The sequence below is a fragment of the Rhineura floridana genome, chromosome 2 (genome assembly GCF_030035675.1).
Source record: "Rhineura floridana isolate rRhiFlo1 chromosome 2, rRhiFlo1.hap2, whole genome shotgun sequence".
In the NCBI taxonomy this organism is placed as follows: Eukaryota; Metazoa; Chordata; class Lepidosauria; order Squamata; family Rhineuridae; genus Rhineura; species Rhineura floridana.
In genome coordinates this window covers 219099038-219119299 of record NC_084481.1, presented here as the reverse complement: position 1 = coordinate 219119299, position 20262 = coordinate 219099038, and the positions used below count along the sequence as shown (strand labels likewise).

The window sequence follows — 20262 nt, the reverse complement described above, 5'->3', positions numbered from 1 at the left end:
AGAGCTGGCTCCCATAAACAGGCCTATCAGAGAGTAAGTGATCCCCGTAGGCTGCCATGGGAATATTTTTACTCCATCAGCCTATTAGCTGGTGGAATTTTTGTGGGGATCAGGACCAGCAGGAGTGCTCTCAGGGGGACTTGGATGTCATGTAAGTCCCCCTGTGGCTTCACCCCTGCCACGCCCCCAGAATGTGTACACTAAGTAGCTGGCTACCTAGACTGTAGCTCAAGCATAATTTCTGATTTTCCCCAATGTGTGCTGCTCATGCCTTTCCAGAGCTTCTGGGCAGAAAAAACACCAATCCAGCAACCAGCTAAAAGCATTCCAGTTGCTTTCCACAATTAATTTCCAGTCTCTTAGTTAGTCCTTTGTATAGCAACCAGTTAAAATTTCCCCCCCTTGATTGCCCAACAGGAAGGCAAATCTAAAGGTCAGGAATAAGACTAGATGGAGGGACCTTCAAGGAGGAGTTAACAAACACATCTTGAAGTATTTATTTTCTCTCTGACCTTCCCTAAACTTGTAGTATAAACCAAGTTTGTTTTTGGGTGGAAACTAAAACTGAGATCATAGAATAGTAGAGTTGGAAGGGGTCTGTAAGGCCATCAAGTCCAACCCCCTGCTCAATGCAGGAATCCAAATCAAAGCAAAGATACCTAATCCAACATCAAAGCTATGCTCAGGAACTCACTCTCATTACCAAAGTAGTTCAGTTCATAAAGAATTAGAACACACCACAGGTAAAAGAGGTCTGTAGCTATAGGCAAAGTCAGCTTTTGAATCTGGTATTCCTGGGGATCTCTCAACAAAGAGTAAGACAATTCAGATTAAACTTCATCCATGTAAATTAGCACACTCTCTGCATAGAGAAATAGTGGCTGGAGAAGTCACTGCCTTTCCTTCCCCCTGGCCTGGCCCTCACATACTCTCCACCAGTGTGTGTGGGGGGGGTTGGATGGTGCTATGCACCTCCCCCCCAGTGCCCCACCTAGAAATGTGGCTGACCCACTTAACAAGGAAGGCTGGCTATAGTGCTGCCCCCATGCTGTGCTTTAAAACACGAAGCATCCCTATATTTATGTGCACATGATTATGGGCTATTAGTAGATTAAGGGATTCTGGAAGTGATGGGTTGGGACTCCATTGCTTTATGCACCTCCCTCTAAGGGAAAGCTTTATTTTTCTACAGCTGTATCTCCTTTTGAAAATCCAAAACAAAACCAAATGATTAGCTTTTATCAGACTTGACCCCAACCCAGCTCCTGGGTCAGTGCTTAAGCCTGGAGCCTTTTGAACTTGTGACGTTCCAAGACCAAGTCCTGCTGTACTCCTGCTTGGAATGGATTTTGGCTTGAATGCACTAGATAACCTCCAAGTAGCACTGCAGTGTCCATTGGGGGCCCACAGTGATACTTTTTATTATTTTTTGGTCTCTCCTCCCCAATCTTTATCTCGCTTTCTTTCTGCCTCTTTACTATCTTCCATAAAAGCAAGTGCTCCAGCACATCGTGTGAGCTTCAGGAATGAAAAATGTCAGTTCTGCCCAAGATTTTCCTTGGTGATCTTCTCTGCTCATAGTACCTTTTTGTGTATTTCCTAATTTTGTTAACTGTTGTACGTGGGTTGAAATTCCAGTGCCTATTTTATTTATTTACTTACTTGTGTATTTATGGGCTATATAGGAAACTGTTCACAAAGCGCATTTGCCATCAGAAAATTACATTTCCCTGCATGCTCCTTAATCATTGAAAAAATGGAAATGGGCTGCCTTCAAGTCGATCCCGACTTATGACGATCCTATGAATAGGATGTTCATGGTAAGCGGTATTCAGACACGAGCAGGGATTTGAACTCACAGACTCTGGACTCCCAGCCAGGCTTTCCTCCCCACTGTGGTATACCAGCTGTCCTTAACCATTACATATTTTTAATTTCTAAAATTTGGATTTGGGGGAAACATGATTTGAGGCCTGCAAGTACAATATCAATTGCTTTTAAACTATTGTTTAACTCCTGCTTTTTTATTTTTACATTATGTAAAATGTTGTCACACTATCTTGAGTATTTTATAGCAAGTATATAGAAATATAAACAAAACTCTATAATGTCCTGTATAGTTCATTTCTACTATTTGTTTTAATTTAACTCCACATTTTTGTCCTTTTATTTGTCTGTATTTTATCCACTCACTGTTTTCTTCCACTTACATTGTTGAACTTTCTTTTCCTTTTAGTAGAAATTTCGAGAATGGGTTGGGGGAACTTGTAAAGGAACAACTAGCTTTTTCTTGAAGAATGGGATTTGCTGTGATCCTTATTAGAAGCTGCATTTTGGAGTCCTGTTGTCTCAGTAGTGAACTGTCTCTAACAGCTTGCAAGGAAGCTCATGCCATTGGGACACTATTTGTGAAGGCCCCAATGGCTCTCTGATAGAATCAGTTCTATAAGAAATTCCTCACTTGAGAAACTTTTGCTGTCAACTTTAAGAGTTTGTGTTTTTTCTAGGAATTGTGGAAGTAGAATAGAAGGAATCTGGGGTTGTCAAGACAGTATATATTAAATGTTAATCACTGGGGGACACACCAAGAGGAAATTATACAGTCCTGAGAGTGGCTGTATACTATAGCCAGCATGGATTTTTTGCACTCTGCAATGTTAAATTGAAAATACTCCCCAAGCCATTCTGATGCTTCCCATAAGCTCATTTCAAAACAAAACTTTACAAAACGTATAGTCCTGAACTGAGAAACCCTTGCTTAACAACCCTTTAAATTTTCATGGTGATACACAAAACAGTCAGAGAGAATCAAGAGTTCAAAGTGTAAAAAGAGAGGGGGGGGAATAAGACCCCTTTTGGATTTTTTTCTGTTAGAGTACTTATAACATTGAAATTAATAAAAAATGAGCCATGTTCACAGAATACCTGTAATCCTATTACTGACCTTGCCCCATACTCTGACCTTCATCTTCGGCAGTTTAAAAGTAAAAAAAAACAACACCTGGCTGATTTATAATTAATTTAAGAAATTTAGTATTGAACTCAGTCATAATGTCAGGCATGCTCAGGAAGAACCAACTGTCAGTGTTCTAAAAGCCAGACTCACAGCTGCTGGGCTTGCCTAATCAGGGGGCCTTTATTTCACTTTAGACAGTCATGGCTTCCCACAAAGAATCCTGGGAAGTGTAGCTTGTGAAGGATTCTGAGAGGAGACTTCTATTCCCCTGACAGAGCTCCAGTGGCCAGAGTGGTTTAACAGTCAGCCACTCTCATTGAAGCTCTGTAAGGGGAACAGAGCGTCTCCTAGCAAGTCTCAGCACCCTTCACCAACTGCACTTCCCAGGATTCTTTGGGAGAAGCCATGACTGTCTTAAGTGAAATAAAGGTCTGATGTGAATGTGGCCAGTGACTGCTTTGGTTTAAATTTGGGTGGGAGACTATATGTGCCTGCTGTAGAATAAAAAGGTGGGGGAAACACTGAAAAAGAATGATACTGTTCACAGTGTTTTCCTTATGGAAAGGAAAGGGGCTTCCCCTCTGCCCAGTGCCCGCCCACCCACCCAAATTCCTCCTGTCCTGCTCCCTCCCTCTTCCCCCCTCCCTGCCCCCCCAGGTTAGTTTCACCTATCCTAAGCATGATTGCACAGAAGTAAATCCCATTGAACTCTAACAGCATGCAAATGATAAAACCTGCCCTTCCCTCCTCCTCACTCCTATCCCCTCCCTCTTGCCCCTCCCCTCCCCTTCTTTGCCCCCCTCCCCTTCCAATCCCCTCCTTCCCCCTCCCCATCATTCCGCTCCCCTCTCCCCTCCCTCTTTCCCTTTCCTCTTCCCTCCCCCATATTCAGTTTTACCTATCCTAACCATGATTTTACAGGAGTAAATCCCATTGAACTCAAGCATGCAAATGATCAGACCTGCCTTTCCCCTCCTTCCCTTCTCTTCTCCCTTCTTCCTCCCCTCCCCTCTTCCTCCTTCCTCCTCCCCTGCACACTCCAGCCCGCCCTCCCTTTTCTCCTCCCCCCCCCATGGTCAGTTTTACATATCCTAAGCATGATTGCACAGGAGTAAATCCCACTGAAATCAGTAAGCATGCAAATGATCAAACCTGACCTCTCCGCCTTCTCCCTCCCATCACCTCCCTTTTGCCCCTTCTCATCTCCTTCATTTGCTCCTCCCCCTCCCCTTCCAATCTCCTCCTTCCCCTCCCCTTCCTTCCACTCCCCTCTCCCCTCCCTCCCTTTCCTATCCCTTCATGTTACCAAATTATTTTCCAAGAGATACATATTACCAAATTCCTTCAAACTACACAGGAAACAAATTGGACTGTGAAAGACCAATCCAAATTGTATTTGCACTTTTACACATTTATAGGGCAGTACAGTATCTCAGAGAGGAGGTCAGGTCTCCTGCTCCCCCAGTGCATTCGCTGTAGCTCCCCAGTTTCCCTGCTTTTTAAAGTTTGATAGGAATATCTATTGGCTATAGGTACGTTCTTAAACTGCAAGGGTTTTTTGCCTATTAGTGAATAACCTCTTAATACAAAGACAAAAAAAGTGTGCACGTTTAGGAACAAAAACTGTGAGAACCTGAATATATTTTGAAACAAATTACACTTTGTGAAATGTTAATATTTTCAGTACTTCCTAATGGCATCTTTCTCTGTAATATATAAAGGCCAATTCCTTGGTTTTTGTGGCCTGGCCACGCTGGACTCCTTGTGAGGTGTGTTCACCTACCCCTCTAGATTTGTAAACACAATTCTGCTTTTCTTTTTCCCCATTGAATTAAATAGCAGATGTTTACTTAAGTGGCAAAAAGTAAAGCATTGAATTCAGAGAAAATATTGAGGCAAATATGCATTGCACCAATGACTCCAGTGTTGGGGAGAAGCAGAATGTGCTCCACCTACAGTATGTTGCTTCAGCGGATAAGACTTGGACATTCTGTCCTTGGAATACATGGCTCTTTCTGTCTGGCCTTCTTCAGTACCAAGCACATAATGACAAGCATTCCACTAGTGTGGTATTTCATGAATGTTTGGTAGCTAAGGCTTAGTGTTTTTCTAGATTAAATGGAGGAACATTTATCTCTATGCTGTTATGGCCACAGGTTGCCCCAGTCAAAATTGCCTCATTGCTTTCCACCTTCACTGTGGCCCAGTCAGCTAGGGTCCTGGATCAGGGAGAGAGATGTGCTTTCTGGGCAGTGATGGTTGTATGGATTAAATTGCTTTCTTATTTATTGTAATCTACCCAGATAATTTTTTTGTTAAGCAAATAAATTCTGGGTCCCCTGTGCCCATCAGCTGTAGTGTGGGCTGCATTGAGTAAGTCCAGTGTTTCTTTGCTTGGTCACTGGGGATGATGCCTATAACTATGTATTAGCAGAAAAGGTGGGATCAGTACTGCATGGGACTTTCCTGCTCTGAGAGCACCAGATGCATCCTCCTTCAGCCTCTGCTGCAGCACAGTAGCACAATAAAACACACTTGTTAGACTAACTTACTGTATATATTGAAGAATATGCAAAGAGACAGAGAATATGCTGCTTTCCAAACTTTATTAAGGACAGTTTATTATAGAGCATGGTAAACAGTTGAAAAGTGGCATCTAAAATGTGGAAAAATTATGAGCATTCATAGAGGAATAATAACATTATAGTGTTGCACTTCTTCATTCTCTGCAGGTTGGGAATCCACGTGTTGAACTAACACTTTCAGAACTTCAGGATATGGCTGCCAGGCAACAGCAGCAAATTGAAAATCAGCAGCAAATGTTGGTTGCCAAGGTAAACTGCACTTCCAGTAATAACGAAAGGAAGGAAAGAACTGAAAATGTGCTGTTTTCACAGAAGACTCTAAATCCCAGCAGTATAGAAAATTTGCTAATTGAGAATTTATATGGTATTAATCCTGTGTGATGCCCTATTACCCTAGATTTGTTTTATCAATCCATCCAATTCTGTCCTATCCTATTTTTTTAAAAATAGTATAGTTTATAGTATAGTATAGACAAAAAATGTTGTCAATAGGGAGACACAGTCTGATCTTATGGCACAAGTTGGGTTTTTTTAAGTGGACCAGTTCTTTCGCAAAGAGTCTAGCATGAGTGGAGTACCAGACTTTTGGTATTATACTACTGCTGCAAAGCAGAATATTGCACTGTTGCAGCAACACAAGACAGCACAGCCACATTGTATGAGGGGTGTTTTTTGTTTGTACAATGTCATCAATCTTTTGCACTATCCTATTGGAGTGGACTGCCCAGCTGATTTTCATTTTTTTAAAAACAACCACTACCATGTGGTCTCACATCTAGGCTCACATTGTCCACAGTGATTCAAGCTTTCTTGATATCAACAGTTTCATCTATTTATTTGAACAGAGTCAAAATTTCAGTGCTAGTATTCTTAACACTTCTGTAATAACAAAATATTCAGTGTTGATAACTATAATGATTTTTTTTACCCAGTAGAGTCATTACATAAATGCCATTTGGGTGTGTTTTTATGAAGTATTTAATCAAGCATCTTAATAAAACAATATACACAAGGTGAAGTCTCTCTTGAATTAGAGGACAAAAGTGAATTGGGGAGGGTTTAGGTTATAGCAGTTGATTTTTAAAAAATCTTCCAGAGAAAAAGGAAGCATTTCCCGTATTTGTTCAGTCCATAGGCTGTCATTCTAAAGAAGTGGCATTTATCTTGCTCTAGATCTCCTTATCTTTGCCTGTTTGTAGTCCTCTGCTGGTCATTGTTTCCTTTCGGAAATTATGTAATGGAGGGTTGGGAGCCATTTTGCTGAAGGAGGAAGTATGTTCGAGGAGCAGGAAGTACAAGTTGCAGGAAACATCACAGATGTGTTGGAATGAATGTTTCAGCTGCAACTTGTTTTTGTGTACACGAGAGGTTAGATCTTGCAGCTTCAGAACTGAAAGGTCTAGTATCTTTTGGAGGAAACAACCTAGATGCACACAAAACTTTACATAATAGGTTCTTAAAAATAATTTCATGCTATTGTTTAATTTCCAGACTAAAAAAAAACTATGCAGGTACGAAACCATTACTCATGTAAAGACTGACTGTCTCGCTGTGATTTTTTTTGGAGAGGTAATAGGCAAGTGAATGGTAATGCTTTTCTAAAAATAAAACAGCATGATTACATGTTCTGCTTGTTTTGATAGGAACAACGTTTACGTTATCTCAAGCAGCAAGAACGCCGTCAGCAGCAGTCTGTGTCTGAGAGTGAAAAGCTTCAGAAACTTAAAGAGCGAGTGGAAACCCAGGAGACAAAGCTGAAAAAAATCCGTGCCATGAGAGGACAAGTGGATTACAGCAAGATTATGAATGGCAATTTGTGTATGAGTGGTTTCTTCCCCCTTTTTTAGCTCTTCTCATTTGAGCTTCTTGAACCAGTAGTTGATTCTGGGCTTGGGCACACAGTATGATGCCTCATAATTCACAGTATGAATTATTGCTGTCTTCCAGTTGTATGAGGAAACATTAACATGAGGCATTCTGAACATGGAGTCATCTGGAAGCCATTTTCACTTTTGTGACTGCACTTTTTCTGGCTGCCATGATGAAGGGAACAGCTGCAGTTGTATCCATGTATAGCCTGTTTCACACTAATGTTTCCCCATGTCATTCTGAGTATATGTTAGGCCGAGAGAGTGATGTGGCCAACCCTCACCAACCTGGTGCTCTCCAGATGTTTTGGACTACAACTCCCATCAGCCCCAGTCAGGGAGGCTGTTCACCACCTCTGGAGAATATTATTTGTCTGTCTTTAAGACTTAACTTACAAATGTACATGACAGTCTTCTGAAGCCTCTCTAGTAGAAACAGGTTGTGGCCTAATAAGCATCCTGCGCTAGGCATGTGGGCAGAAACATGCAGTTCTGTAGCATTTCAGCTGTTTTTTTAGCTTTCTCTTCTCTCATGTTTGCTCCTTATTAATGTGAGTTGCTTCTATAATGTTGTGCTGACTGTAGGGAGCAGAAATTCATTGACCTCACATTCTGATCTTTCAGGGACTCTGGAATATGATCCAGGAAACTCATAGCTTGAGCCTATCCTTGTTACTTACCTGAGATTGTGTGAGCTAAGGCCTTAGAACCTTCATCAGTTGCAGAAGGGAATATGTGTATTCAACTCTGTCCCTGCAGTTGACTTGTGCTAGATCTGGTCAGCTGACCAGTGCCTTCTGCTTGCTACACTTCAAACTCCAGCAGCTGATCCTGGGAACCGTGGGCTGGACAACACACAGTCTAAGTCCAGATTTAGGTGTAACCATTCACAGCCTTATCTGGATAAGAACATAAGAACAAAAAGAAGAGCCTGCTGGATCAGGCCAGTGGCCCATCTAGTCCAGCATCCTGTTCTCACAGTGGCCAACCAGGTGCCTGGGGGAAGCCCGCAAGCAGGACCCGAGTGCAAGAACACTCTCCCCTCCTGAGGCTTCCGGCAACTGGTTTTCAGAAGCATGCTGCCTCTGACTAGGGTGGCAGAGCACAATCAACCACTGCCATAGCTTCTCCCTTCATCCCTCCAAACTATTTTGCTCTTAAGTTCGAATGTGCAGAGGCTGAGAGAAAACACTGGAAAGGCATTGCTTATGGCCTCTCATGCTTATTTCTCTGTGTGTGTGTGTTTGCATTTCATTTAGTATTTTTTAATTGCAGCTACTGAAATTGAACATATCAGTGCCATGTTCCAGGAAAAGCAACAAGAGTTACAAGCTGCAGTGTTAAAGGTTGACCAGCTTACTCAGCAGCTAGAGGACCTGAGGAAAGGGAAGTTGAATGGCTTCCAGTCTTACAATGGACAGATGACAGGGCCTGCAGCTGTAGAATTAAAAAAACTGTACCAAGAGCTACAGGTAACAATTAAGACATGCATTTTTCATAGTGTTTATTAACAAAACTGAGGTTTCCCCCTTTTTAGTTCCATTGGTACATTTGATCTTTTTGAAAACTCATTCTCCAAATCAAAATGTTTAGGATCCACCAACAAATAAGCTATGCTTTAATGATAAAGAGCAGTGTACTAGTACACCCACCTAATCCAGTGTTTGTTCCGCTACTCCCCCACTCCTGCTGTTTCTGTCCTGCTGGGAAACAAGCCAGAGTCTGGCTTGTCACGATGTCCGAACCTGGACTTGTGGCTTATTTCTCACCAAACAAATGGCAGCCAGATTTGGAAGCCATTTGTTCTTGGCTTACTGCTTGTGGTTTGCTTGGAGAAAACAAACCATGAGCTCAGCTTCAGACATCACAACAAGCTAGACTTACTTGTTTCCTGGCAGCAGCAGGAGAGCAGCAAAGCAAGTGCTGTATTAGCAGCATGCGCCAACATGCAGCTCGTTCATGTTAAATCATGGTTTATTTTTCATTTTAGTTAATTAAAATTTGGCTTTATTATACAGCCACAAGAGTGGCTGTATACTATAGCCAGCGTGGATTTTTCACATTCTGCAATGTTAAATTGAAAATACTCCCCATGCCATTCTGATGCTTCCCATAAGCTCATTTCAAAACAAAACTTTACAAAACTTATAGTCCTGAACTCAGAAACGCTTGCTTAACAACCCTCTCAATTTTCACGGCGATACACAAAACAGTCAGAGAGAATAGAGAGTTCAAAGTGTAAAAAGAGAGAAAAAAAACCCAGAGCCCTTTTGGACATTTTTTTCTGAGAGTTCTCATAATCTGTTGAAATTCATTAAAAATCAGCCATGTTCACAGAGGACTTGTAATCCTAATACTGACGTTGCTCCATATTCTGACCATCTTCTGCAGTTTAAAAGTAAAAAAAAATGTGTGGCTGATTTTTAATTAATTTAAGAAATTTTGGCTGGAACCCTGTGATAACGCAGGACAAGCTCAGTAAGAACCAACTGTCAGTGTTCTAAAAGCCTCACAGCTGCTGGGCTTGGCTAATTGGGGTCACACCCACACCAGACTCTGATCTCACGTGAGACAGTCATGGCTTCCCTCAGAGAATCCTGGGAAGTGTAGTTTGTGAAGGGTGCTGAGAGGAGACTCCTATTCCACTGACAGAGCTCCAGTGGCCAGACTGGTTTAACAGTCAGCCACTCTGATTGAAGGTCTGTGAGGGGAACAGGGCATCTCCTAGCAACTCTCAGCACCCTTCACTAACTACACTTCCCAGGATTCTTTGAGAGAAGCCATGATTGGCTTTGAGCCATGGCTTTGAGAGAAGCCATGATAAATTATTTTAAATTGTTTTTAAAAGATGTTTTTAAATTTGTATATTTGTTTTTAATGTTTTTAGTTATTGTAAACCACCCAGAGAGCTTCAGCTATGGGGCGGTATATAAATACACTAAATAAATAGATAAATAAATAATGATTGTCCAAAGTGTAATAGAGGCCTGGTGTGGATGTGGCCAGGGACAGCTTTGGTTTAAATTTGGGTGGGAGGCTACATGTGCCTGCTGTAGAATAAAAAGGTGAGGGAAATGCTGAAAACAATGATACTGTTCACAATGTTTTCCTTTTGGAAAGGGAAGCGTTTTCCTTTCTGCCCAGTGCCACCCACCCAATCACCCAACAGAGCTTTGGGCTTGTTTTTATTATATAGCAGTCCTTCACTAAACCTCTTGAGTTTCAAGGCAGCTTGTGATATAGCATGACACTCTGCTATTCAAATGAAAAACAATTCCACAGAGCACACCCATCCCCTTGGGCATAGCTAAAGTTGCTCTTTGCCTATGGATGCTTATGTTTTTTACCTTTTAAGAAACAACTGCAACTTGAAGTAGTGTCTACTTTGAATGATAACCGCTATGTCCTTTACAGATTCGTAACAGGCTTAATCAGGAGCAGAACACCAAGCTTCAGCAGCAGAAAGACCTTCTGAATAAACGTAACATGGAGGTAGCCATGATGGACAAGCGTATCAATGAGCTACGTGAGCGCCTATACAAGAAAAAAGTTGAGGCACGTCAAAAAGAAAACATCCCTGCTGTAAGATAAACTATTAAAAGGATGCCACATTTCAGTGACTTTTACAAAGCTCATCAAGCTTCTTAAAGTTTCCATTTCCTCCACTCCAGACCCATAGAAATCTTAAACTAAAAGTGCATTACTTGTGTTTTGCCAAAATCTGCTGGTATTTATGTTCCGGTTGCCATAGAAGATTGCAACAGCTGCTGTAATGAGAGTATAAAATGAATGTAGGGTCACGCAGACATAACTTGAAATTTAATGGCAAAATATTATTTCCTGTACAGGAATACTATGGTGACCAGGCTAGGAATAGTAAAATGTTGATTTAACGTTTTTTAATTGAATTTGCTGGATCATATTAGCAGTTGAAACTGCCTTAATTTCCTAGTAATCTCATGAGTTGCGTGTTATGCAAGCTTTACAGCTCTTTTGCATGGAGCCAATAGGGAGAAGGGAGTGTTTCAGATAATGCTTCCCAAAGCCTTCTGAGATTAAAGGGACACTCAGTTAGTTGTTCATGCTTTCTGTCATTCAAGAAATCACAGTAGTTCGGAATAGAAAATCATAAAAGGGAACTGGGATGATCATTAACATGGTGTATGAACGCAAACAGAAAATGTCCAAGGCAGGAGAGCAGGAAGGGCTAACAGGTTTTGAACTGCCGAGAAGCATACTGTAGTTGGTAATTGTTCCTTTAAACATGTTGCAAAAGTGTAGATGGATATTGATGTTTACACACCTTTTGATATGTCATTCTTTAGTTAAACCGGATAAATGGAACATCTTCACCTCAGGCGTCACTGAATGCTTCAGGCAGAGTTGCAGCAGTGGGGCCATACATTCAAGTTCCTAGTTCCAGCAGCTATGCTATGCCAGTTGACCCAGTGAAACCACAGTCCCTTACCATTACTACTAGCGCAACTCACGGAAGATCCAAATCTGGTAAGCAGTTCACAATAACAGATACTGTTGTTTTGTACAGCAGGGTGACAGAGGAGTAGTCTTGGAGATGGTCCTCTGTCCCTTCTGTTAAACTGGAATGGATTAGGATCCCCATAGCTCTCTTTCATATTGAACAAATACAACAAAAGCATTTGACAAAATGTTTGGCAAAAACATGAGTCAAGATGCTTTCTCCTTTGTCCCACAGTTACTATTAGATGTCTTTGTGGTTTGCAGCTCTTACATTAAATATGGTTTTGATTAAAAGTTCATACTTAATCTCAAGACAATCAGTTCAGATGTGAGTATCATTTCTGGAGATGCAAAAACAGTACAATGTGCATTTTCACATGTATTTATGTGAATACTTCCTGCAGCTTGCTATTTCATTTCACATAGGTTATCTTTAAAAAACAAACAGTTGGCACTTACTAGTCATAACAAACTCTGCTTGCACTTTCTGCAAAACAAAGTCCTTCTAAATATTTTGTTGACTTCAGCCTTGTACAACTTTTGGCTATCTAGCTAATAGTTTGTGTTTGGTTATGAGGCCTTGGCTGTAGCAACCAAGTACAATATATGCTGAATGCACTTTAGTCATATACATATGCACATCTTTTAAAAAGTTGACCTTTTCTCCACAGGAGCTTAACTTGAAAATTGTTTCCACCCAGATTTCATATGAGATACAGCATGAGGGCTCTTGTTTAATATGTCGTGTCAAACTTTTATCCCTGTATTTTTTTGTTCCCTTTTACATTTTGATATCTCTCTGGTCATTTATGTTGTAATTTTTTCCCCATATCCTATGTTTTTCTTTTCTTTTTCTGTGTGACTGGATCTGATTGTCTCCTGTAGATACAGACTATGGGTGTGTGAAAAAATCTCCAGATCCCTGGAAGATTTCTGATTTAGACATTATAGTGGATCCTATTCTGTCACCTCCCTCTCTTCAATCTGCTGTTCACACTGTCATCCATTCATCAGCTACTCTTTCTGAGATCCTACACTGTGAGTCCATAGAAGATCTCTGGCAAGCTAAGAAATCCCATTTTAATATGGTCATCTGAGCTCTAGCATACAGATGCATATTAAACAGGAATTTTTAGAACCTGTGTATCTGTATTGTAGATACTTGCATGTGAGTGTGTGTTTTATTGTATTTGAGCATTTTAGCAAGTAAACAAAACTTTAATGCTCTCCTTTGCATATCTAGAAAAAGCTACATATTTATCTAGTAAATAATCAGTTATGCTGGTACCTTGAGTCAAGAAAGTTCATACAAGGCCACACTGTATATATTTTGGCTTAAGCAGGTATTGTTTTTGGTGATCTCTAGTCTTGTCTTTCAGTTGATTTACTGTGGAGCTGTGAACAAGTCACTTAGGCTGCAATCCTGCAATTACCTGGCAGTAAGTCCCACTGAACTCAGTGGGACGTTCATATGAGTAACATACAGTATATAGATTTATATGGTCAGGCTGCATTCCTAAACACACTTATTAATGAGTAAATCCTATAGAACACAGTGGGACTTACTTCTGAGTATACAGAAACATATACAGACCCCACTGTTACCTCTTATCCAGTTTTTTTTCCAAAAAGAAATTGAACTTCACTATCACATCATTTTCATCTGCTTAGAGCAGAGGTGGGGAACTGGATTTATTCCCTCACCTGATTGACATGTGTCAAGGTTCAGGTTATTGAAATCTGTCTCCTGATTGACACCTGCTGACGTTCAAAAGAGGTCACAGTAATTGTTGATCAACTGATGGGTGGTTACAGCAACTTCCTTTAATGCATTTTCAGCACCAATCAGCTGATTGTCACTTGGAGCAGGTCTTCAAAGGGGATTGCTGTAACCACCAATCAGATGATTGGTGTTTATGGACAGCACCTTCAACGCCTGTTTGGAGGAAGCAGTTTGGATTCAACTGCTTTTTTCGAATTAAGCATTTCTCTCTCTAGACATCTGCAGAGGAAACGATGTGTTTGGAAGAAGTGGTTTGAATCCAAGCTGCTTTCTCCAAACAGAGAAAGTGAGTCTGTTTGGCTGCTAGTACAGCCAGTCCTATCCAGGATCCCTGTTAGAGCCGATCAGAGACAGGGAGCCCTGCTTGCAAAGTAACAGGCAAGAGCTCACTTTGAATTCAGAGTAGTTTAAGGAGCAGTTTGGGGAAAGTTTTTGAAATGGAAACAAAAATAAAATGAAGTGTACATATGCCATTCTGGATCCCAGTTTGCCAGGAATCATACAAATAATTCTGCATGCTCAATCTGACTTTGGTCTTGTGGGCTTTTAACAGCAGTTTTTGATATGGCTTTGGGGTGAGAGGCATGTGTGCGTGCACGTCTACGCCTATTATTCAAGGGTGGGGGGAATCAAACCACTCAGGCATGCTCTTTGTATCATGGCCTATATAATGAAATTGCATCCTAGAAACAGATGTTGCTGCCGATGTTTATTTTTAGATTAAATGCTTTCTTTCTGTTTGCAACTAACAGTAGCAAGTGAATCAAACTGGGTATCTTACTTCTGGTTATAACTTTTATGTAATACTGGATTCTTGCTGTACTTGTAACTACGGAAACTGAAATGCATGAATAGGGAAAGCAGTCACAAAAGAACCTCCTTTTTACACATATAACAAAGGACAATATTTCTCTGTTTGAAGAGTAACCATTATTATTCATGAACAGTTAATTCTTCAGGACTTTGATAACATCTTCAGGAGGTGGTTTGGTTCAAAAAAGAAAATGTTTGGTTTTTTGAGCTTCTGGTTTTGTGTTACAATATTCTGCTCTTTGAAGTCTATTTTTATTACTAAATGGTGAGAATGTTTCTATACAGGGCAGGTTTTGTGGCACTTTGAAGAGGATTCTTAAAGTGTGCATGCAAACAAACCCAGCTACTTCTGTAGTCCCCTGACTGCTCCTCCCCCCTCCAAAATTGGGAAAATCACAAAACTCTAAAACTAAAGACGCCTTCCAATATTAAAGTGGACTGTGAAACTGCAGCATGGATACGTGAGCTAGAGGTTCAAAATGAATCTTTCAGATGAGTACTTCAGCTCAAAACAATCTTGTCAGCCCAGTTCAAAGAATCACACGACTAGCAGATCCATCTGTGGAAACTTGCTCCTAAATGCATTTCCTTGATTGGTGTGCTTATGAACACAAAGTGCATTTGCTTGATTGGGGTGTTTTTCATATAATCTACAGAAAAAATCGCATTTAGAAAGTTTACCCTTATTTTCTAGGTGGGCATGAAGTCTGGGTGTGTTGGGGAAATAATGTCTTCACTTGACTTTCTGATCCTTTGTACTACCCCAGATGATGGTAATAGAAGGTCATGGACAGTGTCAGACCTTGATGTCGGGCCTGAAGGCTGCTCTTCACAACATTCAGGAAACAAAAAACAGCAGTTTTTGAACTGTATGTTGCATAAACCACAATGCATTTGCAATGATCATAACTTTCTAATCAGAAATCAAAAGGCATTTTAATCTAAACTAATTATCGTTAAGCAAATACATCTGTAGAATTCAGTTAAAATTGAAATGGCATGTTTAATTTACATTGCAATGTATTTTTATTTTATTATACTTTCCCTATCCTGTGGGCTCAGGACAACATATAGAAATAGGAACATAGGAAGCTGCCTTATACCGAGTCAGGCCATTGGTCTGTCTAGCTCAGTATTGTCTACACTGACTGGCAGTGGCTTTCCAGGGTTTCAGACAGGAGTCTCTCTCAGTTCTGCCTGGAGATGTCAGGGATTAAACTTGTGACCTACTGCATGCAAAGCAGATGCTCTACCAATGAACAACCTTTCCCCATATGGGTGATATCCAGCTGTGGCATCCTGATTGTGCAGCAGATGTCTGTTTGTATGAACAGGAATTTCCCTTCCACCCCTGAAGTCCCTGTGCACCTCCAAAATCTGTTGGAGGATCCTCCAGGGCAGATAGGAAACACAGGGGTCTGCAGAGGGAAGGAGAAACGTCAAACTTCACCAGGAAGTGATCTGACCATGACAAGGGGGTGACATCCACCAACCTCATTTCCAGACCAGCCCCTCCTCCCATCTGGAGCAAAAACCAGATCGAGGGTGTGCCCTGCCCTATGTGTCAGAGCAGTGACAACTTAAGATAGCTTCATGGCTGTCATGGAGAACAGGATGCTAGCCACTGGCCCAATCCAACAGGCTCTTCTTATGTTCTTATAATTCTGGGTCCTCCAACACCACAGTTGAGATGGCCTCTGCAAGCTCGGTAAGAGAAGCTGCTGGCAGCAGAGTGGACGGTACACCAGTAGCAACCCTAGTTTACTGTCTCCTGTGCCCAACACCAGATGCAGGCCCTCACAGCCAGCTCTAAGAAAGAGAGGTTTCCTGGTGACAGAGATGGAAGTTCTGTGGACCCAACAACCCCTCCTCATGTCCCTGTAGCACATGCTGATGTTGCACTGAGTATCCAGGTGGGCAAAGCTGGGTCAAATCAACTCCCCCCAGCTCATCCACCCAGGTCTCAGTAATACATATCTGATCGGCCTGTTTAATAACAAGAAGCTCTAGCATGTTCCATCCTTAAATGTACAGTATTTCTTTAAAAGCAGCAACAGGAACAACAATTATACTGAGTGACACATTTTGAGTTTCTTCTTTAGCAGAATCTTTTTTAGAATTTTGTTGCCATATAATATAATTCTGTTTGTGATGGTGAGTTGCAGCCCAGGTAGCTTGCTTCAGCATTCTTGTGACTCGATGGTCTGGTAATAAACCTTGGTTTATTAAGCCAATATATGCTTGAGCCTTGTACCTGCACATTCTGTCCTCATGCCACCCCTTCCCTCCTCCTTTTCCTGGTACACCATGATTCAACACTTCCTCTGTTAATTAATTATTGTTTTCCAAAATGTCCAAACTAGCCAGGATCTTAAACCATTCTCGCTTTCTCTGATTCTCATAACCATACCTTCCACATTTGGAGACCATGGGAAATGATGGTTAATTAAACCAATAAATGTTGGTGCCAGAAAAAGGGGGGAGAGAAGGGTGGCACCAAAAGAGCACATAAGCACAAGGCTTGTGCACATCTTGGTTAATAAGCTAAGATGTGTATACCCAAATAGGACTAATGGCACTATACAATACTACGCCTGTGATCAATATATAGCGCAGCCTTTCCCAACCAGTGTGCGTCCAGATGTTGTTGGACCACAACTCCCATCTTTCCTGACCATTGGCAATGCTGGCTGAGGTTGGGAAAGGCTGATATAGGGTGTTCTTGAGCAAGTTAGACAAAATGCATTAGTTGGGCCTCTGGGGCTAAACTGGGTTGTGTTTTCTAACATATTAAAACAACCACGTGTCAAGGATGCTTTATATATTAGGCATTGAGATGGCTCAGATGTGAAGTCATTTTCAATTTTTCATGATATGAAAGGGAAGTCCCTTTCTAATCAGCTGGTCCTATCATAATTTCAATGTGTAGTTTTCTTTTTAAAAAAAAATATATACATGTGTTCACTTTTCAAGTCAAGGGATGGTTAGATTTTACATCTAAGTTTTCATTTATTTTTTATATTTCTCTGTTACTTTTCTGTTATCAAAATACTGAAAGCAGTGCCACTTCTAAACATGCTTGCCCAAAAGTCTCACTTTTTTTCTATGGGACTTTCTTCTAAAAGCGCACTGACCACATGTGATTTTTCATATGGCAGACCGTAAGCAGACTTTTCCTGGCATTCTTTGTTTTTCCAAAATACAAAAATTAGATCCTGAAAAAGAGATGCCTTTTAATTATGTAAATTTTGTTAGCTTTTTATATGCAAAATAAAATGTATAATTGCATATAAAGAATAATGATGACTTGGCGGTGCAATTTTCACATGATTTTAAAGTGAAGAAATTTTTTTGAAGAGAATACACTGTAATAAGGGCAAGGGACCCTCAGTGACCCAGTGAATTAGTAATTGCTTGCATGTTTGTGTATCTCCAAATAACTTCTTTTGCCTTATGGATAAGCTTGTGATTCAATCATTGTAGCTCTTGTGATTCAATCATCTTAGCCACCTTGGGGACCTAGTTCAGAAAGGAGGGGTAGAAATTTAAATAATAAAATATATAAATTATAACTCTTTTAGATTAAACACATTTAATCAATTTTGGCATCTCTGATCCTACTCTGATTTCATTAATCTGAATAATTAATTTTGCTTCATCTTTTAGTCAAAATTTTGTGTTCTCTTTACAAATGTAGGCATCCATAACCTTTTAATAAAACGTTTTCCTTTGTTTCAAGCTAATGATGGGACCTGGTCAGCACTTAAGCAGAGCTCTGCTCCTGTGGTGAAGCCACCACAAATCTCCAATGCAGACTGGAAGGAATCAAACATGGATGCAGCTTTAAAACAAGGAACTATATCGAGTCAGCCTTTGTCGTCTTCAGTATTAGGAAGCACTGATAAGCTAGTAAGTTTTAATCCTCCCCCCCCTCTTTTTTTTTGCTGCTGCATGCAGTATCAAATATCCCTTGCTTTTGCATGTTTGTATACATTGTTTCTGTATATGCTAAAATGCTGGACCGTGCTTTAGGCCCCTGGCAAGATTTTGTGTATTTCATCATTGGCTTCCAGGGGATTTTGCTTTCTCTACAGTATAGAAGAGCAGCCTTCCCAGCTTTTCAAGCCTTTTTTTCTATTTTGCTTTTTTCAGGGTCTTGATGTGGGGAAAATACCACCAACCATCCCTGGAGTAAATAAGCAGTTGCCTCAGAACTATGGGACCTATCCAAGCTCTATTCCACTAGGAACAGGTTCTACCAATTCCCTGGAAAGGCGGAAAGATGGCAGCCTACCAAGACCTGGCTCCACAGCAGCAAACCGGCAAAGGCCTGTTCCGTTACCACCAGCAAGCAGCATTCATCAGCCAAGCTCCTCCCAACAAATACAGCAGAGAATATCTGTGCCTCCAAGTCCCACATATCAACCTTCTGGTGCCCCATTGTTTCCAGGTGGAGACAGTAGGCCTGATCTCCCCTTAACTGTGGCCATCAGGCCTTTCTTAGCTGACAAAGGCTCAAGGCCCCAGTCTCCAAGGAAAGGGCCCCAAACTGTGAACTCCAGTTCCATCTATTCCATGTACCTTCAGCAAGCGGCACCACCAAAGAACTACCAACAAGCTGTATACAATACCCTAAATAAGTCTGTTAAAGCAGGTAGAACAATTTGATGTTTCCTTTCTCTTTTAAACATGTTTTAAGAGCTGCTTTATGCTTATTTAAATTAAGTTTGAGCTCCATTAGGCTTTTGCTCTAAGGTGCTGTTTATTTCAGTTGGTAGAAAAGAACTTGGGCATTCTGCTAACCTAGGATTTCTTACTTAATGACAGTACTTTACAGGTTTGCAGCATTGCATCAAATTGGGAGGAAGCAACTCTCAGAAGAGGGGTTATGCTTTGCTTCAAATCTAAAATTAAGCTTTGTGGTCTGGAAATGTTTGAGTGTGTCTCATCCTTTCTCCTGACTAGTCTGAGGGGGGTGAGCAATATATGCTTACCTTTAAAAACAAAACTTTTTAGAACCACTTAGAAGCGGCTTGCCAAAGCAGCCTGGCAGGTGCGTCTGTGTTGCTTACTAGGAGGGAGAAGGGTGAGGCGGCAGGCCAGCGTGGTGGAGGCATACTGGTGGAGCCAATCTGGCACGCTTGTGCATCCACAGTGTGCCAGCCTCACCATCCCAGTAAGCAGCAGCAACACACCTGCTGGGAAGCTGATGTTGCAGCTCCATCCCATCCGAGCCACCTCAGAGATTACTTTTGGGACCTGTTCTAATCAATATTTTCATGGGTGATTGTGTGGAATAAACTAGTTCAGATTAGGTTTATTAGTGCATTTTTAGAAGAGACATGGAGATTTTAGCATAGTGATAAAAGGCATTATAGAAGGATTAAAACCCTCTTGACCTGTTTAGCCCCAGAGTGAGACGGAATACAGTTGCACTCTGCAAACATTAGAGAAGGCCAGTGAGAGAATGACATTCCATGCATTTATGTTGAAAATTACAGTAGATAGAAGAACTAAGAGCTGTCAATTTACCACTAATAAATTCATGGTGCAAATTGGTGTGCAACAAAATTCTAAATTATCCTTAATTCTTTTGCCAATTCTGTTTTGAAATCTCTAATGTTCTTTGATCCCTCAAATAAATTGATCCCATTACAGAATTTTATTCTTCAGTTGCCAGTTAGCTGTCACTATATCTGCTTAGTGGGTACCTTTGGTGTGGTACCCTTCATTCTCTTTTATTTGCTGTTTAAAGCACATCGTGTCTATATTTCATAA

General features: G+C 41.0%; 1 protein-coding gene across 4 annotated transcripts in view; it reads left to right on the top strand.

Moving 5' to 3' along the window:
- The window catches only part of PPP1R13B (protein phosphatase 1 regulatory subunit 13B), a 90125-nt gene that overhangs the window by 63103 nt on the left and 6760 nt on the right, over positions 1-20262 (top strand). Inside the window, exons 5-12 of one of the 4 annotated variants that reach the window (XM_061612253.1) lie at positions 5689-5790; positions 7185-7359; positions 8685-8881; positions 10824-10964; positions 11735-11915; positions 15252-15353; positions 18224-18393; positions 18637-19138. In XM_061612253.1, coding sequence (XP_061468237.1) covers positions 5689-5790; positions 7185-7359; positions 8685-8881; positions 10824-10964; positions 11735-11915; positions 15252-15353; positions 18224-18393; positions 18637-19138 — 1570 coding nt within the window. Of the gene's footprint in view, positions 1-5688; positions 5791-7184; positions 7360-8684; positions 8882-10823; positions 10992-11734; positions 11916-15251; positions 15354-18223; positions 18394-18636; positions 19139-20262 lie in introns of all 4 variants that reach the window. The other 3 variants (XM_061612252.1, XM_061612256.1, XM_061612255.1) reach the window with 3 other exon arrangements.